This window comes from Salvelinus namaycush, chromosome 4 (assembly GCF_016432855.1).
Source record: "Salvelinus namaycush isolate Seneca chromosome 4, SaNama_1.0, whole genome shotgun sequence".
Taxonomy (NCBI): Eukaryota; Metazoa; Chordata; class Actinopteri; order Salmoniformes; family Salmonidae; genus Salvelinus; species Salvelinus namaycush.
Window position 1 is genome coordinate 51,610,659 of NC_052310.1, and position 24,052 is coordinate 51,634,710.

At 43.2% G+C, this 24,052-nt stretch overlaps 1 protein-coding gene across 1 annotated transcript in view; it reads right to left on the reverse strand.

Moving 5' to 3' along the window:
* Positions 1-24,052, reverse strand: part of LOC120045915 (attractin-like protein 1) — a 176,292-nt gene that overhangs the window by 20,586 nt on the left and 131,654 nt on the right. The window contains exon 21 of the mRNA XM_038990841.1: positions 12,323-12,416. Coding sequence (XP_038846769.1) covers positions 12,323-12,416 — 94 coding nt within the window. The remainder of the gene's footprint in view (positions 1-12,322; positions 12,417-24,052) is intronic.

Consider the following 24,052-nt stretch of genomic DNA (forward strand, 5'->3'; position numbering starts at 1 on the left):
CAGTCCAAAGACCCATGTTTATTACCAATACCCAACTTCTACAAAACCTAGGAGGAGACCTTGGAAAGGGCCACAGTGTGGAAAACCGCCACTTTGTAAACACATACTCCACTATTTTGACAAGCCTATCGAAACAGATATGATACATCGTTAAATCTGCCCCTTGAGTCAATAAATGGATTCAGAACGTAATTGCTAGGGTTTGCAAGGCTGGTCAGGCAGTGGTACAGCGAAATAAGGTAGGCAATGCTCACTTTCCTGTGCTTATACATAACAAAACAGATTTCATTCAGTGGCTGGCCAACCCTTGGTATGAGGGTCATAAAGTAGCAGTAATGAATATTTCATAGCCAAGGACGGAGCTTTATCCTTCTGTATTGTTCTTATAGAGGGCGTTGTAAACAATAACCCCACAAAACAGCTCAAGAAGACTTAAATTCAAACACAAAGGCCGCAGCAGTGTTATCTGGTTTGTACGCCTCAGTCCCTCTATTTGTTGAATGCCTTGTGAGGATACGAGTTTGGAACCGATTGTATTCCCCTTACACAAAGGCAAGGCCAAGACAAAAATATTTTCCTCAGTTAATCTTTAGAACATGACAGCAATTTTAAGATGCACCACGGGGACTTTAGAAGGGGCCCCCAGCCCCACTCGCCATCTCCCCAGAGAACACTAACACTTAACACTCAGCTAGGGGCTGGCTGGTTAAGTAGCTTAAGTGGTAATGGTGCCAAGATGGGTGTACCACACTGGCTTCCTTCCCCAGTCTCTCTTCTGTCTGTTTGGCTGCCTTTCACTCCTACGCTCACAGACTGGGATGACAGAGAAAAGCACCACTGTCCTTCGGGACCCTTAATCTGCCATTAGGCTGCCACAGTCTCAGCTTTTCCCCAGACAACAGAACACACACACAGGCTGTGTGAAGAGTGTTTGACTCTCTGTGAACCCTCAGCACGGCTTTCTCTGTGAGCCGTGACAGAGGGCAGAAGGTCTGAAGATTAAAGGTCGCTGTGGGCGCGTGCCATCGCTGTGTGTGTGTGTGTGTGTGTGTGTGTGTGTGTGTGTGTGTGTGTGTGTGTGTGTGTGTGTGTGTGTGTGTGTGTGTGTGTGTGTGTGTGTGTGAGGGAGAGAGAGAGTGTGGTTTGTCTGTTCATGCATCAGTTGCTGTCAGTAACAGGAGGAGCATGCTGAGGTAAATGCTGAGATGGGAGATTGGATATTTAAAAAGCCAACTTCCCCCTCTCACTCGCACAAACCCACCTATGCCATGACCCCATTGGGCCACACAGCGTGCAAGGCAGGGTGGCAACAGCAGTGCCAAAATAAACCTCTGAAACTGAGTCTGTTTACATCGCTCTCCTCTGGGACCAAGGTTCTAGGGGAGCACGGATATAACCTAAGTGTCAGGAGAAGCAGGAAAGGAAGGGGGAACTGTTGAGTTTGTCTGTCTGTCTGATAGGAAGGAGTCTTTTAATTAGACTCACCACGTAAGAAGAAGTACCTACCTTTGATTTCACACTTTTGCGTGCACAGCAACAATGCAAACACACACACTTATCTAATCAAATCAATTCAAGCTTTACTTACATAGCACATTTCAGACATGAATGCAATGCAAAATGCTTCACAGGAAAGTTGTTTTATAAAAACAATACAGATAAAAACAGAAACATGAGGATAAATAACAAAATAATAGCAATAAAAATTGCAACACTAAAAAGCACCCTAAGGAATAGTGAAAAAGGTATGTTTTAAGATCAACAGTTGAAGTTGGAAGTTGACATACACTTAGGTTGGAGTCATTAAAACTCATTTTTCAACCACTCCACAAATGTCTTGTTAACAAACTATAGTTTTGGCAAGTCGGTTAGGACATCTACTTTGTGCATGACACAATCATTTTTTCCAACAATTGTTTACAGACAAAAAATGGTAGACCTCCACAAGTCTGGTTCATCCTTGGGAGCAATTTCCAAACGCCTGAAGGTACCATGTTCATCTGTACAAACAATAGTACGGAAGAATAAACACCATGGGACCACGCAGCCGTCAAACCGCTCAGGAAGGAGACGCGTTCTGTCTCCAAGAGATTAATGTACTTTGGTGCGAAAAGTGCAAATCAATCCCAGAACAACAGCAAAGGACCTTGTGAAGATGCTGGAGGAAACGGGTACAAAAGTATCTATATCCACAGTAAAACGAGTCCTATATCGACATAACCTGAAAGGCCGCTCAGCAAGGAAGAAGACACTGCTCCAAAACCGCCATATAAAAGCCAGACTACGGTTTGAAACTGCACATGGGGAAAAACATCATACTAATAGTCTAACATCAAAAATAGAACTGTTTGGTCATAATGACCATTGTTATGTTTGGAGGAAAAGGGGGGGGCTTGCAAGCCAAAGAACCACATCCCAACGGTGAAGCACTGGGGTGGCAGCATCATGTTGTGGGGGTGCTTTGCTGCAGGAGAGACTGGTGCACTTCACAAAATAGATGGCATCATGAGGTAGGAGAATTACGTGGATATATTGAAGCAACATCTCAAGACATCAGTCAGGAAGTTAAAGCTTGGTCGCAAATGGGTCTTCCAAAGTGACCCCAAGCATACTTCCAAAGTTGTGGCAAAATGGCTTAAGGACAACAAAGTCAAGGTATTGGAGTGGCCATCACAAAGCCCTGACCTCAATCCCATAGAAAATTTGTGGGCAGAACTGTAAAAGCGTGTGCGAGCAAGGAGGCCACTAAACCTGACTCAGTTACACCAGCTCTGTCAGGAGGAATGGGCCAAAATTCACCCAACTTAGTGTGGGAAGCTTGTGGAAGGCTACCCGAAACGTTTGACCCAAGTTAAACAATTTAAAGGCAATGCTACCAAATACTGATTGAGTGTATGTAAACTTCTGACCCACTGGGAATGTGATGAAAGAAATAAAAGCTGAAATAAATCATTCTCTCTACTATTATTCTGACATTTCACATTCGTAAAATAAAGTGGTGATCCTAACTGACCTAAGACAGGGAATTTTTACTCGAATTCAATGTCAGGAATTGTGAAAAACTGAGTTTAAATGTATTTGGCTAAGGTGTATGTAAACTTCTGACTTCAACTGTATTTTAAATATGTCCACAGTTTTGCCACCCCTCAGGTTCTCTGGCAGGCTATTCCAGAGGCTGGGGGCATAGTAACTCAAGGCTGCCTCTCCATGCCTCTTGGTCCTAGGCTTCGGGATAGTTAAAAGGCCAGTGCCAGAGGACCTGAGGGACCTACTGGGTACATAACTTAAAAACATGTCTGACATGTATCAGGGTGCACAATCGTACAGCTGAGCGCACGCACACACACGCACACATTCACAGAGTACTCAATCCTAATCAAAACAAACACACAAGAAAAAGATCATTAGCAGCTGAGCGCAAACAAGGGCAGACCTAAACAGGTTAAGGTGTTACTGTAGGAAGGACTCTGGCCCTCAGGCTGGCTCTATATGGAGACAATCCAGCAGATCCAAAATTGAAGAGATTATCATAGTGTTTTCTGAAATCTGTCATGGCTGCTGTTCTTCTGCCTTTTATTTCCTATTTTCTCCCCGACAGCAACGCTTGGATGCAGCCTGCTTCCCACATGGAGGCAATTTCAACAGGCACTTAACTTGACATTTATTTGCTCAGTGCAAATTTCCCTTGTCCACCACTTAAGGCTCACATCTCCCTCCATCAAACATTGCTCTGCCTCGCTGGTTCATGGGCACGCAGGCAAGAGCTCACAGGAATACACGGTATACTCCCAAATACACACCTACTGTATTTGAAAACATTTACATTTTAGTCATTTAGCAGACACTCTTATCCAGAGCGACTTACAGGAGAAATTGGGGTTAAGTGCCTTGCTTAAGGGCACATCGACAGATTTTTAACCTAGTTGGCGAGAGGAATCAAACCAGCAACTGTTCTGTTACTTGCCCAACGGTCTTAACCTCTTTGCTATCTGCCACCCCAAAACACACACACACACACACACACACACACACATCTGAACAGACACGCATGAATGAATACAATTTTAAACAGGGTAGCACACCAGATATTGAAAAGCATTAGCTGCGTGACAGGTGTTGAGATAAGTACTGGAATTGGATTTGTTTCTTTCTTGGTTAAATTTGGCAATGTGGCCTAGATCCAATGACCCTACAGTAACTCCCTAACCCACTGACCTCACCCCATGACCCTGGCCAGGACTGGCCAGGACTATTCCCTTGCTCAATGTGTGACTGGAAACCAATCAAGCGTCCCACCACGCACCATGTACCCAGCTCTTGGGCTGTAACAGGCAATCATACACAGGCAATGGTGAAGAGACAACACACTCCATACCAGTGTGTTTCTGTCTGCATAACAGTTTGTTTGGTTGTGTGTAAAAAAAAAACAGTAATTTGTTAGCGAGTGGGTCTGCATTGATCCTTTTTTCTCTCTTTTCATCTTGTAAATGGAAATTCAGGAAGTACACTTCATTCTACATATATCAGATGTATTGTACCCCAGCTCACGTGTGTGTGTGCTGGTGTGCATGCTTGTTTGTAGCCTATGTAGAGTGGGCCAGTGAGCTTGATGTCCGCACTGCAGATCTTAGCAGACAAAGGCACTGTGAGACAACTCTGGAGCAAAGGACAAAAAGCCCCCTCAGAGAATGAACAACCCAACCACATTGCCGGCTTTTGTGCGATAAAATAAATGAAAAGCCGATAAATAAAATTGCAGCCTGCCAAATTGTAGCCCCGATTTCGAGCACTATTCTCTTGCTCCTTGCGAGCTGCCTCTGCTGAGGAGAATGAAAGAGCAAGAGAGCACTGCATCACAGTGCTAGAGGCAACACTACAGATCCGGGTACGATCCCAGGCTGTGTCGCAGCCGGCCATGTGACGGCGCACAATTTGCTCAGCATCATCCGGGTTACGGGAGGATTTGGCCGGCTGGGATGTCCTTGTCCCATCCCGCTCTAGTGACTCCTTGTGGCGGCCGGGCGCATGCACGCTGACTTCAGCCAGCTGTATGGTATTTCCTCTGACACATTGGTGCGGCTGGTTTCGGGGTGAAGCGAGCAGTGTGTCAAGAAGCAGTGCGGCTTGGCGGGGTCGTGTTTCGGAGGATACACGGCTCTCGACCTTCGCCTCTCCCGAGTCCGTATGGGAGTTGCAGCAGTGGGACAAGACTGTAACTACGAATTGGACATCATGAAATTGGGGAGAAAAAGGGGTAAAAAATAACCCCAAAAAAAGAAGATGAGGCCTCATTGAAGTAAAATGAAAGTTAGAGAGTATGTCTATACTGAAAAGCCTACAAGAATGGACTACAGACTGTGACCATTTTGTTTAAGAGGCTAAAACCATGATTTGGTCAAATAGAAAAGTACATTATCCTCATGATCCTCATGTATCCTCATGTATCCTCATATAATCAAAGTCTCTTCCTGCTTGCCCCTGTGCCTGTTTTGTTGGGGCCTGCTTTTGTGTTGAGCGAGCCACTCTCTCTCTCCTTTCCCAAGGAAAAGAAAAGCTCCGGGAGAGAAAAAAAAAGTGTTCTGATAGTATAACATTTTAAAATCCAAATGCGGGGAAAACACAACTTGGGTGGAGAAAGGATGTTCTCAGCATTCAGCTTTTTTTTCTCAACTCTCAATTTTGAGCTCAATAGCAAATATAAATTAAAAAAAAGATATTTAATATGGATTTGAGATAGAGTGGCAAAAGACCATTGCAAGATGGCGCCGACAGAGATGGTCGCCTCGCTTCGAGTCCTTAGGAAAATATGCAGTATTTTGTTTTTTATGTATTATTTCTTACATTGTTAGCCCAGAAAATCTTAAGTGTTATTACATACAGATGGTAAGAACTATTGGATATAAGAGCGATGTCATCTTACCAACATTACGACCAGGAATCCGATTTTCCCAAAGCGGAGCCTTTGTTTGCTCCACCACCCAGGACATTGGATCTAATCCTAGAGGCCGACCCCAAAACAACGTCGCTGCGGGAGAGGTAGACCGAGCGGCATCCTAGTCAGAATTCGTAGGCGTGCACACCACCCAATGCTTCCGAGTATATTACTCTCCAATGTCCAGTCTCTAGACAACAAGGTGGATGAAATTAGGGCAAGGGTTGCCTTCCAGAGAGACATCAGAGATTGTAACATTCTCTGTTTCACGGAAACATGGCTCTCTCGGGATATGTTGTCGGAGTCGGTACAGCCACCGGGTTTCTTCATGCGTCGAGACAACAGACACAAACATATTTCTGGTAACAAGAAGGGCGGGGGTGTATGCTTAATAATTAACTACTCATGGTGTAATCATAACAACATACAGGAACTCAAGTCCTTCTGTCCACTAGACCTAGAATTTCTTACAATCAAATGCCGACCAAATTATCTCCCAAGAGAATTCTCTTCGATTATAGTCACAGCAGCGTATAACCCCCAAGCAGATACCTTGATGGCCCTCAAGGAAGATCACTGGACTTTATGTAAACTGGAAACTATATATCCTGAGGCTGAATTTATTGTAGCTGGGGATTTTAACAAAGCTAATTTAAGAACAAGGCTACCTAAATTCTATCAGCACATTGACTGCAGCACTCGTGCGAGTAATACACTGGACCACTGCTACTCTAACTTCTGCGATGCATACAAGGCCCTCCCCCACCCTCCCTTCGGCAAATCCGACCACGACTCCATTTTGTTCCTACCGTCCTACAGGCAGAAACTCAAACAGGATGTACCTGTGACTAGAACCATTCAACGCTGGTCTGACTAATCGGAATCCACGCTTCAAGATTGTTTTGATCACGCGGAATGGGAAATGTTCCAGGAAGCCTCAGAGAATAACATTGATTTATACGCTGATTCTGTGAGTGAGTTTATAAGGAAGTGCATTGGAGATGTTGTGCCCACTGTGACTATTAAAACCTACCCTAACCAGAAACCGTGGATATATGGTGGCATTCGCACAAAACTGAAAGCGTGAACCACCGCATTCAACCATGGAAAGATCTCTGGAAATATGGTTGAATATACACAGTGTAGTTATTCCATCCGCAAGGCAATCAAACAAGTGAAATGCCGGTACAGGGACAAGGTGGAGTTGCAATTCAAAGGCTCAGACACAAGACGTATGTGGCAGGGTGTTACGGGATTTTTATGAATAATGACTAAAATATGTATACATTTGACTTAGCATTATAACTAAACAGAATACTACTATGTTACTGTATGGATGCATGAATCTTATTATAATCATAATGTTGAATATAATGTGTTCCTTGTTAGAAAGAATGCAGTTATCTTCAGACAGGCTGGAATGATGTGTTCCTTACAGGAAATTATGTCTCTACCCAGGGAGGGGTGAGACCTTGGGCTGGTTGCAGATTGTTTAACAGGTGGCAGACAAAATAAGAACGCTAACTGTACTGCCATTGTATCCGAGAGGAGGAAGGACATTTTAAAACCTATGATGTCATTTTTATTATATAACCTGATGTAAATTGTACTATGATCAGTACTCTCGAGAATAAACGCTATTGATTGATTGATTTTGAGACTGGTTTCTGTCCATTTTATGCTAATAAGTATCTTACGAATTCTTATGTATGGGCAGAGTGTTTTAATTGGATTGGTTGCTAACATACAGGAATTAAATTCCTTTAACACAGGGTCTACAGGCAATTACAGACTACAAAAAGAAAACCAGCCATGTCACAGACACAAACGTCTTGCTTCCAGACAACTAAACACCTAAACACTTTGAGGATAATACAGTCCCACCGACGCGGCCCGCTACCAAGGACTGTAGCTGGAAATGGCCAGCATCCTGAAGTCGCCTCTTCGCTGTTGGCGTTGAGACTGGTGTTTGCGGGTACTATTTAATGAAGCTGCCAGTTGAGGACTTGTGAGGCGTCCGTTTCTCAAACTAGACACTCTAATGTACTTGTCCTCTTGCTCAGTTGTGCACTGGGGCCTCCCACTCCTCTTTCTATTCTGGTTAGGGCCAGTTTGTGCTATTCTGTGAAGGGAGTAGTACACCGCGTTGTACAAGATCTTCAGTTTCTTGGCAATTTCTCACATGGAATAGCCTTCGTTTCTCAGAACAAGAATAGACTGACGAGTTTCAGAAGAAAGTACTTTGTTTTTGCCCATTTTGAACCTGTAATCAAACCCACAAATGTTGATACTCAACTAGTCTAAAGAAGGCCAGTTTTATTGCCTCTTTAAACAGAACAACCGTTTTCAGCTGTGCTAACATAATTGCAAAAGGGTTTTCTAATGATCAATTAGCCTTTTAAAATGATAAACTTGGATTAGCTAACACAACGTGACATTAGAACACAGAAGTGATGGTTGCTGATAATGGGCCTCTGTACACCTATGTAGATATCCATAAAAAATCTGCCATTTCAACTACAACATTAACAATGTCTACACTGTATTTCTGATCAATTTGATGTTATTTTAAATGGACAAAAAAATAGCTTTTCTTTCAAAAACAAGGACATTTCTAAGTGACCCCAAACTTTTGAACGGTAGTGTATATTTCTATGTTTATATCATACAGTGGACGCCTAAGCCTATGCCCTGATGCATTTAGTGCTCAAATCTCAGACCGCTGAACCGTGAGTTGGACATTTATTGTTTTAGGAAAGTAAAAACCAATAAAACAATAGGCTATGAAGTTTCACATATGCTACAAATCAAAACACAAGGAATAGTGTTCTGTAATTTGTCAAAGGATGATTCTAAGCACATGTAAATGTGGCTCATTTGGCCAATATCCTTTGTTTATTGATGGCGTTGACTGTGTGGGTGGACACCCTAATGGGTTACGCACCCAACGCATATGGATGACCGGTAAATTTCTCAAATGTCCGATACATTTTTATCTTCCCGGTCACTTGTCCGGCGCAAAACCTTGATACACACACACACACACACACACACACACTCACACACACATACTGTACACACACACACACACACACAAACAAGTAAAAACACACACAGGCACACTGATATGGCTGACGAACACATACATATACATTCACTATACTTATTATATCTACAAATATTTAACAAATATATATAACTATATAACTTAACAGTTGGTCACAAAAACATAAACTCATATACATGCACGCCACAAGCGCACAAAACAAAACCACCCACGCACAGACACAGGCATCCTGCTCTTGCTAATGGTTCCTTTATTGCAGCCCGCCAGAGCGTGCACACCTGCTGAAGCAGGGGGATGGGGGCGCTTACCGCCAGCCCAGGGGAAATCGCTCGTTCATAATCAAAATGGCAAATAAATAAATGCCTTCCATTACACACAGCGATTTTGAGAAAACTCTCAGAAAAACAAACAGAGTTTTGACGGTAAAAGCATTTGATTGGAAATTGACATCAAGCAATCACGCACAGTGCCGGCAGCGGAGAGAAAATGATATATCAATGCGGGAAGCCGACTGCTCTCACTCACGACACTTCAAGTATCTAAGTGAAGGATGACTGAAAAATAGGAATTCTTTTTCCAAGTTGCTGACCGTCCACGTTGACCATTCGCCAACATTTAGAGTTTTGCGGATTAAAAACAACAACATTTGTTCTGTGCATGGTTTAATCAATATCACGTTGAATCTCTTTTTCTGTAGCCTAGTTTGATACTGTACAGGTTAACATATTTTTTGAGGAGTCATGAATCTACTGTAAACAACCAATTTGGTTTAGATTGAAAAGGGTGGAAAAACTAGGACTTGGAAGGCTTTTCAATAGATGTTGGAACATTGCTGTGGGGACAAGAGCATTAGTGAGGTTGGGCACTAATGTGGGAGATTAGGCCTGGTTTGCAGTCGGAGTTCCAATTCATCCTAAAGGTGTTCGATCGGGTTGAGGTCAGGGCTCTGTGCAGGCCAGTCAAGTTCTTCCACAACGATCTCGACAAACCATTTCTGTATGTACTTCGCTTTGTGGACGGAGGCATTGTTATGCTGAAACAGGAAAGGGCCTTCCCCAAACTGTTGCCACAAAGTTAGAAGCACAGAATCGTCCAGACTGTCATTGTGTGCTGTAGCATTAAGATTTCCCTTCACTGGAACTAAGCGTTCTAGCCTGAAACATGAAAAACAGCTCCAGACCATTATTACTCCTCCAACAAACTTTACAGTTGGCACTATGCATTTTGGCAGGTAGCGTTCTCCTGGCATCCATCAAACCCAGATTCATCAATCCAGAGAATGCGTTTCCACTGCTCCAGATTCAAATGGTGGTGAGCTTTACACCTGCAGTCAGGTCAAGACCCTGGTGAAGATGATGAGCATGCAGATGAGCTTCCCTGAGACGATTTCTGACAGCTTGTGCAGAAATTCTTCGGTTGTGCAAAACCACAGTTTCACCAGCTGTCCTGGTGGCTCGTCTCAAACCATCGCGTAGGTGAAGAAGCTGAATGCGGAGGTCCTGGACTGGCGTGGTTACATGTGGTCTGTGGTTGTGAGGCCGGTTGAACGTAATGCCAAATTCTCTAAAACGACGTTGGAGGCAGGTTATGGTAAAGAAATTCACATTCAATTGTCTGGCAACAGCTCTGGTGGACATTCCTTCAGTCAGCATGCCAATTGCATGCTCCCTCAACTTGAGACATCTGTGGCATTGTGTTGTGTGACAAAACTGCACATTTTCGAGTGGCCAGTTATTGTCCCCAGCACAAGGTGCACATGTGTAATGATCATGCTGTTAAATCAGTTCATTGATATGCCACAACTGTCAGGTGGATGGATTATCTTGGCAAATGAGAAATGCTCACTAACAGGGATGTAAAAAAAAAATGTGCACCAAATTTGAGAGAAATGTGTTATTTTGTGTGTATGGAACATTTCTGGGATCTTTTATTTCAGCTCATGAAACGAACACCTTACATGTTGCATTTATACTTTTGTTCAGTATATTATGACCACTCTGTGGAAATCTGAGACTCTCATGAACACAATGGTGTTCTCCGTTTTGCCATTGGACGCTCTCAAGCCTCACAAGACTCATCTGAAGGTCCCCGGTACCAGTTTTAAAAAATGAATGGAAGTATATATGGAGATATTTATCCCCTTATTTTAGGCATTCAACTACATGTAAAAAGACATTTCAAAAAATGTTTCCTGATCTTTCTTATCTCTCTCAGATATAGGACAGACACTGCAGAACAAAGTTCCTTTAGATTTTTTGGGGGACAATCTGTTGTTCCATGTAGTGAATCTGTTATTCAATGCATTTCTATTGGCTCTATGCATTTCTATTCACTAGCAGTAATGCCAAATTCAATGTTTCATCCAATCATTTTTGTATATATTATATATTTTTATACCTTAGGGGGACTTAAAATTCTAAATCAAATAGCTAAACGATTGTTGGTATGACCATCTTAAAACAATGCCATATGTTAGCTTAGAACCAACCCCCCACCTCCCCTCCACCGGCTTAGACAGGGCTTCGACTCTAGACTCTAGAGGGTTAATAGAGAGTGTGCATGCACGTGTGAGCAACGCAGGAGACTGCACAGCATGTCAGTCCTGTAAAGGGAGCAAAGGTCAGATGGTAATGATGAGAGATGTCCCATTTGCAAAACCTTTTCACTCGTATTCAAAGGACTGCTATAAAATACACATGCAAACATGATTTCACATTCACAGAGAGACTATTCTACACAATATATGCATGCAGACTTACTTTCTTCATCAATCTCTCAATCCCTCAAAGACACGTGCATGCAAACTCACACACGCGCACACACACGCACACAAACAGGCACCTTCCAGAGTTGAGTAGACCTCATTAGAACACCACAGTGCCAGTGGTAGCAGTGCACTCCTCCACTCCTCTACTCCCAGATTTATTGATGCAGCATTTTTCACCCTGCCTTTACCGCGCCAGTGAAGGCACTTTGGGGTATTATAGTGCTGCAGAAGGCCGGCCTGGCACTCAGATGGCAAAAACACAGTGGGTGCTGTGGCCCCTGTGCCAACCCCCATTACTGGTACTAAAGCCTGGGCTTTAAGGCCCTAAATGCAAATTAACAGAGAGACAAATTGCTGACACTGTGAGACTCAAAGGTTCAGAGTGAGTACAGCCCCACATCTCATCCACAGCTAGAGACGACCAGGTCAAACAGTAGTAGTGGGATATACCGTTAACATGGTAGGAGCTAAAATCATCCTATGTATTGCTGTTGTGGTGGAATGATGCAAAAGGGTTGATAAGGAAGTGTGCTAAGACAAAATACATCATACTTACAGCTGGCACTGGTCTCCCTTGATCCCCTTGGTTTGACAGTAACATTTCCCTGTCGACACCTGACATAGATTGGCATGTCCGTTGCACTTGCAAGCTGCCATGATCAAATAAAACAAAGGGAGGAGAAAGAAAGAGAGAGGAGAGCAGGGGAGAGAGGAGAAAGAGGACAACACTGTCAGTCTTCTCACAATGATGCACAACACACACACCTGTGAGTCAAACCTGTAAGTCAGTGAGTCAGACAGGAGAGTGACAGGGCTGAACATGGGCCTGAGCTCTCGGGCGAATCTGACATCTTCCTGGACTGTTCTGTTTATGTCTAAACACCACTCTCTGGTGGCAAAGGGGTCAACACTGGTGTCCTCACCTAATAAAATCAGTGACCTTGGGTTAGCCAGAGGGGAGTGACAGTGAGTCACATAATGTGATAGTTGCAGAGGACAAAACAGCATTGAATATAAACATATTGCACACTCAAGAGCAACATTAGGCAGATACAGTTTGAATGTTTACAGCAAGTCAATGTTTAAATCATGACTGTTAGCGTCTGTATATATGCTGACCCGAAACCTTGGGGATAAAATGATCAGTTGAAATTGCATGTGTATGTCAAAAAATGATGGGACTGGGGAGTGTGTTTATAGTTACTCATTCTGAGTGGTCTGATCGAGAGAATGCAGAGGAAATGGATAGAACGCTGTTTCAGAGCAATGAGGTCAAGGTAACCTGGGGCAGAGAGGGCATAATGAGAACAAAATACTCTTAAGCCATTATATGAGTGAGTCTAAGTACATGATTCCATAGAAGGGTCCTTTGGAGGAAGGGCTGTTGACATATACACAACACAAAAGTATGTGGACAACCCTTAAAATGTGTGTATTCGGCTATTTCAGCCACACCCGTTGCTGACAGGTGTATAAAATCTAGCACACAGCCATGCAATCTCCATAGACAAACATTGGCAGGAGAATGGCCTGTACTGAAGAGCTCAGTGATTTTCAACGTGGCACCGTCATAGGATGCCACCTTTCCAACAAGTCAGTTTGTAAAATTTCTGCCCTGCTAGAGCTGCCCTGGTCAACTGTAAGTGCTGTTATTGTGAAGTGGAAATGTCTAGGAGCAACAACGGCTCAGCCGCCAAGTGTTAGGACATTCAAGCTCACAGAACGGGACTGCTTAGTACTGAAGTGCATAGCGTGTAAAAAATCATCTGTCCTCGGTTGCACAACTCACTACAGAGTTCCAACCTGCCTCTGGAAGCCACGTCAGCACAATAACTGTTTGTCGGGAGCTTCCTGAAATGGGTTTCCATGGCAGAGCAGCCGCACACAAGCCTAAGATCACCATGCGCAATGCCAAGCATCGGCTGGATTGGTGTAAGCTTGCCGCCATTGGACTCTGGAGCAGTGGAAACGCGTTCTCTGGAGTAATGAATCACGCTTCACCATCTGACCCAAATCTGGGTTTGGTGGATGCCAGAAGAACACTACCTGCCCGAATGCATAGTGCCAACTGTAAAGTTTGGTGGATGAGGAATAATGGTCTGGGGCTGTTTTTCATGGTTCAGGTTAGGCCCCTTAGTTCCAGTGAAGGGAAATTTTAACGCCACAGCGTTCAATGACATTCTAGACAATGCTGTGCTTCCAACTTTGTGGCAACAGTTTGGGGAAGGCCCTTCCTGTTTCAGCATGACAATGCCTCCATGAACAAAGCGAGGTCCATATAGAAATGGTTTGTCGAGATCCGTGTGGAAAAACTTGACTGGAGTGCACAGAGCCCTGACCTGAACCCCATTGAACACCTTTGGGATGAATTGGAACACCGACTGCCAGGCCTAATCATCCAACATCAGTGACCGACCTCACTAATGCTCTTGTGGATGAATGGAAGCAAGTCCCTGCAGCAATGTTCCAATATATAGTGTAAATCCTTCCCAGAAGAGTGGAGGCTGTTATAGCAGCAAAGGGGAGACCAACTCCATGTTAATGCCCATGATTTTGGAATGAGATGTTCGACGATCAGGTGTCCACATACTTTTTGCCATGTAGTGTATTTTACATGTGTATCTTAAATCATAATAGAGAAATAATTTATTGTTGGAATATTTGTGAAACATTATGAGTCTTAAATGAGGCCTGGGTAAGCCAAAATATCACAAATCGTCTAACTTTAATTAAGTATTTCTCAATTATGCTTTAAGATACACATGTCAAATAAATGATCTCTGACTCATCCAGCTCCTGACAGAAGTTTGACAGGTATTACTCCAGATATAACAGTCTGTTCTCAAAGTACATAGGCAAATACTTTCACTCTCTCAGAAACTTTGCCAAAACCAACAACAAACAGTTCCACCCATAGTGACGAATCATCAGGACAAAAACAACACATTGCATAGAGCCTTAGAAATATCCCATTAAAACTTGACTTTCATACACAAAGTATAGACAGACCCTTAAGGACCACTGTGATATCCCTGACACTGGCAAGAAAAACTAGACCATCCTCGTCCTTCTCCATACTGCTGTTCTGTAGGAGGCACGGAACCCAGTGAAGTGCACCACTAACTAACTACTGCAGCAGTAGAGACATGCCACTTCAATTCCACTGTCTGTCCTATTTTCAGAGAAACACAGAGAGATCAAAATAATGGAATTAACAGGGAAAATACAATGAGGATTCTGTGTTGGGAGGCAGTGCAGCTTGTTAGCTTTTCATCTTTGGGGCATATGCTCTACGAGCGGTAGCTCTCTCTGTGCATCCCAGCGCAAATTCCCAAATGGAGCTCTCCCCCTCCTCCATCTCTCCCTCCCTCTTTTGAACAAAGCCAAATAGAGAAGTTTGACAAAGAGATGTATTGTATTTTTTCATCTTTAATCAGATGTAACTGACCCAATTAAAGAAGCTGACACAGAGACAATGTAAGATAGCTCTCAGTAAATATTTTTTCATGATACTATTCCCTTGACAGCAAAGTTAGTATTTTCTGTACAATGAGATGTTTTGGTATTTGGTATTTTATTAGGATACACTGCCCTCTCTCACAGCCCTAGTGGTACTAGTGGTTATGCTGTAGCCCTAGTGGTACTACAGCATAACATAAACACGCTATCAAACATACCCAAACACATCCCACACTTCCATAACCAGATACTTGTTCACACACAGACACAAGATGAAATGCCTCCTCTCACACAGTCATACCAAAAACAAAAAAGCATAAATATATTTTTGTGATTCAGCTATACCGTATTTGCATTGTAAGTTTTTGAAAACAGTAAGACAAGGGATTTACTCAGTTGGAATTATGCCTAGCTACACAGACAGTTTAGGACTAATGTAATACTGTATGCAGTACTCTGGCTCAATGTAAGCATTAAGAATGTTCTAACATTCAGGCTTAGTGTAGATGATGTATGATACATTGCCAATCGAGGAAAATCTGATAGCAGCCACAATGAAAATAGAAATTGGATAAACAGAATGAATGATCATTGGCCCAGTGCATGTATAGCTCTGTGACTACATTGTCAAACTTCCAAAGTGTCTAGTATGCATAGTATTAACAGGGGGTTAGCTCTTGTAGGCTGTGCTGTAGAGACAGGGAGCAGCCTGCAGCTGTAGAGCTCCCCTCCTCTGTGCAGAGCAGACACTGATATGATTTATGGTTAAATTAGGATCTGTATAAAATGTACTATCATAATAGGAGCAGAGCAGTGGGCTTCAGGAGCTGCTGTTTAAGCACTTAGACAGGAAGATGTGGGGAGCATGGACTGACTCAACACCACTACAACAGGGTCTACTGCAGATATACATACACATACACGCACACTGATACACACACACACACACTCGGAACTATATACATGAACCTAAACGGACAAGGAACAAACAAGCACACTCTTGTGCCTATGCTTGTGGAAACATAAATATAGTGTACAGTACATACACAAATGCATATGAGCAGACTCACAGCCCTGACCCTCATTTTACTCTTATAATTTCAAAACGGTGGTTGTCTACAGGTACTGCTTCTAAAGTTCTCAACAACTGACACATCTACGCATACCAGCAGGAGAAACCACAATGTATCTCTTAGAATGCTGAGACACAATGCAGCTCACACTTCTGAGCCAAGTTCTGAGACAACAAGCTGTGATAGCTAGCTGATTGGCTACAAAGGCTGGTCTGACACACCTGAGCCTTACGTACTGCACACTCTGGTCCTGTGAGACTTGCCACGTCGTAGATTGTGTGTCCCTATAGTGTAACACTGTGTGGTGCATGGTGGCATACAGGTAGCAGTGGTGTCTAATGACATTCACTGTCAGTCCCTCTAGGGCCCTCCTTTTGCTGAGGTTCACAAGTTCTAAAAATGAAAGGAGAAAAAAAGTGTCTTCGAGGTAGCTTTGCGGGGCAGAAATACTGGACTAAGAAGTAATTGCAGAACCCATTGATGTGATTCAAAATAGTTTCGTGCCAATTTAGCAGATTTAACACTGTAACCAGCTCACAGGGCTTCAGTGTTTGCCTGTTTAAAACCTTGCCTGTTAAATCAGCCATTGATTCAGGCCAGAGAATCCAGGTGAGTGGACTCAATATAATAAATTAGACAATTAAGCGCCAGGGGGTAACTAGCCTAAGACTCCTTCTAGCCATCTAGGACTAGAGTTGAAGTCACCTGCTGGAAACTGATTGATTTCTAACAAGGTGGAACAGTACCGTAATCCCTTATATGCTCCCTGGCTAGATCAATTACATTTACAGTGGGTATGCCTGCATTTGGCTGCTCATCCATTCTTTCAACATGGCATGTGTCACTGCTAGTTATTTACCACACTAAAACCTCTTTTGATTGAGTATGCCTTGAAAACAGTATTGCATTAGGAGCCACTAAACTCTGATGCGTGGGAGGGGATTGGATGTGAAAAAGCATCACACACCATATTTTCTGCTGACAACGCAAAAATAAGATACCCAAAAAAAATCCTCTAACCAAGGAGCGGATTTGATATAAATCATATTTCCCATTCCTCGTGCAAGCCCCTGCAGAGCCTACAATTTCTCACCCCACTGCATCCTGCATCTGTGCGTAAGAGACAGCAGATCTAATGCACATACACTACAATGGAGTCTGTGTGTGTGTGTGTGTGTGTGTGTGTGTGTGTGTGTGTGTGTGTGTGTGTGTGTGTTGGTTCTTCTACCCTTGTGGGGACCAAGAATCACAAAAAGGCCCCACAAGAATAGTAAAACAAGGAAAATGCTCCCCTTTGCACATTAGGACATGGGCTATTTTAAGCTTAGGGGTTTGGGTTAAGGTTAGGAATTGGGTTTTGGTTACAGGTTAAACCTGCAATATGCAACTTTTTGGGCGACCCGACCAAATTCATATAGAAATGTTATAGGTCTTTCATTCTCATTGAACACAAGTCTAAGGAGCGGTAGATCTGTTCTATGTGCGCTATTTCTATGCTGCCCATTCTTAAGTTTAGTTTTTGCGTCATTTACTTTCGGTTTTGTACACCAGCTTCAAACAGCAAAAAATATTTAAAGTTATGAAACATACAGTATATTTCACAGTAGTTTAGATGGTACAATGATTCTCGTCACTATACTTGCTTGTTAATCACAAACTAAAATTAGGCAAACTATTAGAATTTTAGCAACCAGGAAATGGCGGAGCAATTTCTGCTTAGTGCACCTTTAAGGTTAGGGTTAGGGAAAATAGGAATTTGAATCGAAATTCATTTCAGGTCCCCATGTGTGTTGTTGTGTGTTGTTGTTTTAATTATTGTGTTACATAAACCAGGTTTCCATCCAACCTACATGTCGGTAAAAAAATGTCATGACAGGCCTGATAGAAACAGCAAATGTGTCTGTAAACTTTGCAAATGTCCCCCCACAAAATACAATAGACAAAGTGAGATCTTTTTGTGTCAGTAAAACTAATTATGGGAGAAATGGTGGTGGAAACGCCTTTATGTGCAAATATTGATATAATAACCCTTATATAGGAGTAAACTTGGAGTCACGCGATGAGATGTTGTGTGGTACTCCCACTACGACTCAAGAAAGCATGCAGTTTATTAGGCTACAAATTAAATAAGTTATGATAAACTTCACAGGCTGGTGAAAGTGCACAAATAAAATATCAAATCTAATTCTATTTGTCACATGCGCCGAATACAACAGGTGTAGACCTTACCGTGAAATGCTTACTTACAAGCCCTTAAAACCAACAACACATTTCAAGAAATAGAGTTAAGAAAATATTTACAAAATAAACTGAAGAAAAAAATCGAATCAAATCAAAAAGTAGCACAAGAAAATTATAAAAGAATAATGAGGCTATATACAGGGGGTACCGGTACCGAGTCAATGTGGGGGTACAAGTTAGTCGAGGTCATTTGTAAAGTGACTATGCATAGATAATAAACAGCGAGTAGCAGCAGTGTAAAAACAGAGAGGGGGGGTGGTAGCAGAGAGAACAGTCTATGAATTGGGTGAATGGAGTCTTTCACAATTTTTGGGCCTTCCTCTGACACTGCCTAATATATAGGTCCTGGATGGCAGGAAGCTTGGTCCCAGCGATGTACTGGGCCGTACGCACTACCCTCTGTAGCGCCTTACGGTCAGATGCCTAGCAGTTGCCATACCAGGCGGTGATGCAACCGGTCAAGGTGCTCTCGATGGTGCAGCTGTGGAACTGGGGACCCATGCCAAATCGTTTCAGTCTTCTGAGGGGGAAAAGGTGTTGTCGTGCCATCTCAGAACTGTCTTGGTGTGTTTGGACCATGATAGTTTGTTGGTGATGTGGACACCAAAGAACTTGAAACTCTGGACCCACTCCACTACAGCCCTGTCGATGTTAATGGGGGCCTGTTCAGCCCTCCTTTTTAGGCCACGATCAGCTCCTTAGTCTTTCTCACATTGAGGGAGAGATTGTTGTCCTGGCACCACACTGCCAGGTCTCTGACCTCCCTATAGGCTGTCTCATCATTGTCGGTGATCAGGTTGTGTTGTCAGCAAACTTAATTATGGTGTTGAAGTTGTGCTTGGGCACGCAGTCGTGGGTGAACAGGGAGTACAGGAGGAGAATAAGCATGCACCCCTGATGATGAGCTTGATGCTCCTTTCCAATAAATATCTAGGGTCTTAGTCTGGTGACATAACGATCGATGCTTGGCTGACATTTGATAAATAAAAATGATCTCAAACATTATGCGGATTTAGAACATTAGCATGAAAATCTGTCGTCAATTGGATGGAAACCTAGCTATAGAGACCAAAGCATTGACTGAAATCTTGATCCTAGTACTTGGTCGGCAAGTTTTTTTCATGGATGACCATGGTAATAAATGCACTTCTTTTAATTGACGATTTACTATTCACCTCACAAGACAAAAGCTAAAGCAACATAACCTCAATCCAAAGGAATAAATCATTTTCCTTGCACTGCACTGACCACGCCTCGCATAACCATCTACCCCCTCTCACTTTTCTGTACTCCCCAATCCCCTCCACCTCCCATCTCCTCCCTTCCCATGTCTCTTTTAAGTTGTGAGGAGCTGACCCCTGCCAGCCGTCACTGCTTGTCAACCCTCTAATTGACACTTAAATCCTCCTCTGTGTTTAGCTGGAGCTCCACAGTGGAAAATAATACTGCAGGAAGTTTCTATAGGAACCACCAGGCTGATATACCCTCAGCTACACCCACTATACCTTAGAACCTATAGGCTGAGACTTCTACACATCACGGTAGAGGAGTTTAATAAGGGTGTGACCGGACAATGGCTCACTGAGACAGAGGTCCAAATGAATTATATCCTACTCAATCTGTTGAGGTGTCAAACGCCAGGCATGCAGGCATCAACATTATTGACTGATCTCTTTGATTTGAAGAGGAGGAGTTGAAACAACGGTAGTGGCATGTAGCACCCACCGCTGCGCAATATGAGAAGGGTTCAGTCTGCTAACGCTCAGAGTTCCATCAGAACAGGAATGGTACTTGAGTTGTTTTTACTAGCCAGGAGAGCAGGTGAGGCTGCCTTCCACCCCTGCAGTAACTATATCTGGAGTATAGGTGAGGAGGGGGACAGAGGTCTTTCTACACTGAGTGTACAAAACATTAAGGACACCTGCTCTTTCCATGACACAGACTGACCAGGTGAAAGGTATGATCCCTTCTTGATGTCACTTGTTAAATACATTTCAGTCAGTGTAGATGAAGGAGAGGAGACAGGTTAAAGAAGGAGTTTTAAGCCTTGAGATAATTGAGACAGGGATTGTGTATGTGTGCCATTCAGAGGTAGAATTGCAATGCTGCTGGGTTTTTCACGATCAACAATTTTCCCTGGGTATGGTCCACCACCCAAAGGACAGTGGGAAGCATTGGAGTCAACATGGACCAGCATCCCTGTGGAACACTTTCGACACTCAATATTAGGAAGGTGTTCCTAATGTTTGGTATACTCAGTGTACATGTGTGTTCCTAGTAAACATAAAGCTTTGCAGGTCTTTGAAGACACAGCAGGCCTGTTTGGTTCTCTCCTCTGACTGTTCATCTCCCCGGCCAGCCTTTCAACCTCCTCTCCATTAATCTCCATAGGCCTGCCAGCAAATGACAAGTTCAAATAATCATGTCATGAATAAAATAATTGAATTGGAACCAGGCACAGAAATTGAAATGTGCCAGCATTTTACAGTTCCTTTCTCCTGTCCTTCGAAGCAGTCAAAGGGGCGAGATTATACTGTACTGACTGATGTTGGCAGGCAGCATGGTGTGCCTAGTGTTCAGGATAGCCTGAGTTAAGCCTCCTCTGTGCTGCTGAAGAGATGTATTGACACAACAGCATTAACACACTTCAAATATCATATACAAATATCAAATAAAATCAAATTGTATTTGTCACATGCTCCGAATACAACAGGTGTAGACCTTACCGTGAAATGCTTACTTACAAGCCCATAACCAACAATGCAGTTTTAAGAAAATAGAGGTAAGAAAATATTTACTAAATAAAAGAAAATAAATTAAATAATATATACAGGGGGTACCGGTACTGAGTCAATGTGCGGGGGTACAGGTTAGTCGAGGTAATTAGTACATGTAGGTAGGGGTAGTGACTATGCATAGATAATAAACAGCAAGTAGCAGCAGTGTAAAAACAAAGGGGGGGGGGGGGGGGGGGGCATTTGATTAATTGTTCAGCCGTCTTATTGGCTTGGGGGTAGAAGCTGTTAAGGAGCCTTTTGGACCTAGATTTGGTGCTCCGGTACCGCTTGCCGTTCGGCACTAGAGAGAACAGTCTATGAGTGTGACTGGGGTGATTGGAGTCTTTCTGAGAATTCTCTGGGCCTTCCTCTGAAATCATGGAATCTAAAGCAGCAACACTGTATGTGCAGGTCTCACACGTTGCAAACAGAGACACTGACTATAACGCATCAACCCTCTTCTCTGAAAGTGAGGGTAAATCCTTTATTTTTGATTTAATAGAGGCCTACCAAATCTCTATCTCCGGTTGACAAAGGACCTTCTAGGCAGACGACACAGGTAATTGTAGAGCGGTCTGTCTGTAAAGAGCACGACCTTCACAAATCCTTCAGTAATGAAGGTAAATCTAATAACCCATGTGGATCACAAACGATGCCCGGCTAAACATGATTAAGTGTCACTGAGCATTGCCTATGACATAAGAAGGGGGGCAGCAAGATGTCCAGTGAGCCCTAATGGAGACGTCAGAAAGACAAAATGGAGGCGATGATGGACAGGAATGGAGAGGCGGGGAGGGGCAAGCTGTTCTGATCCTTCTCTGATAGATCATGTTGATCTTTGTTTGAAGACAATTACATTGTTTTTTGATTGATGTTTGTTTTTAATCAAGCTATTTGTCTAATCCTATCCCTTTTGGAAGGATATCATTTTCTACCTACTTCATAAATCTAAACCATACAGATCTATCGTCATTTGATCACTTCGTTGTCGCAGATCATTTTCTTGCGCAGCAGGAAATGCAAATAGTAGTGTATTCAAGATTAAAAAGGTATCTAAAGTGTGTAATTTCCACAAAACATTTCTTGATTTGCCCTAATGAAAAAAGTATCAACCCCTACAAAAATGGCCATTAATTATAATCCACATAATTCACATTTCCTGTTGTTGCAGGATTAAGATAGCATATCTGAACACTGTGACTTAGCATTTAGTTCCTAAAACGCTACTTGAAATGGGACAAGTACGCACATCCAGTGTAACACACCTGTGATATGTTATCATGAATAACCACACATGGCCCCCCACCAGAGACTTTTTCACATTGTCTAGATAAAAAACTAAATGGACATTGCAACCTCATGTCACGACTCCCACCGAAGGTGGCTCCCCTGCCTGTTCGGGCGGCGCTCGGCGGTCGTCGTCGCCTTTCTACTAGCTGCCACCGATCCCCTTTTCCTTTTCTGTTTGTTATGTCTTATTGGTTGCACCTGTTTCGTGTTTGAGTTTTGGTTCAGGACTATTTAAGCCTGTTAGGCCCGCCTGCTTTTGTGCGGGCTTGTTTTCTGTTAGTCGAGGTTTGTTGCGTGTTGTGTTCCCTGTCTGTTTGTGCCCAGTTTTGGGCTGGACACTTTTGATATTCGCCTGTTGTTTTGGGTGTTTATTTTGGATACCGCAATAAAGTTCGGTTTCCCCCATTATCCTCTGCTCTCTGCGCTTGACTCCGCACCCACCACTCCTGGCTGTGTGACACCTCAATAAGTGACTCTACACCCACACAACCTCCCGGGATCTGTTTTCTACCATAAGCACTTTAGAATCCATGAATTTCCACTGTGAGCGAGTAGGCTTCTCCCCTGGCCCTGAGAAGAGCTCTGTACGTGTCTCTAGCATATGGTGGAATTACAGCTCCAGACTCCCCTGTTTGGGAGGCGGCACCGATGGGAGTGTTGGTGTTTCAATTGAGGATCTCCATCTAATTAAACATCTTCAACAAAGTTAAAACCAGACATGAGTGGTGCTAAATATCAGCAAAGCTTTTTTCTCACTAGGATAGATTTAGCACATACATGTCTCTCTATGTCCCGGTTGTGTAGACCACGGTTTCTCAAACTCGGTCCTGGGGCCCCTGGATGGAAGTTTTGGTTTTTGCCCTAGCACTACACAGCTGATTCAAATAACCAATTCATCATCAAGCTTTGATTATTTGAATCAGCTGTTTAGTGCTAGGGCAAAAAAACTAAACGTGCTGCCAGGGAGGGCCTGGTGTAGACCATAGCTATTTAATGCTTAGCGTGAAACCATCTCTTCTGAGAACTAATCATTTTCTGCTGAAGAGGGTTTGGATTTGGTCTTCTATCTTGCCTTTGTTAGATTGTGAGGAGTTGGCAGTTTGTTGAGATAAAAGGGACTTGCTATTCTGGTTTTAATGATCGTGTAAGGTCAAGGGCTATGAAGGCAGATAAAGGCTCATGACCCCTCTGACATCAATAAGGTCTTGAATATAGAGGGAAAGAGTGAGAGACAGGCCTACTCTCCACACTCAGCAGATTAGTGTATAATAGGAGGGCATCACTCTCCGGTTGATGTATCTGCTAAACTTGACCTGCAGTTTTGACATGGTAACGAGACGCATAATAATTCAACTCCCACCACTCCACATCAGGTTGGCTAACAGGTATGAAATCCTATAGCAGTAGATACCTTTTCCAGATCAGAGCGCTGTGTGTGTGTGTGTG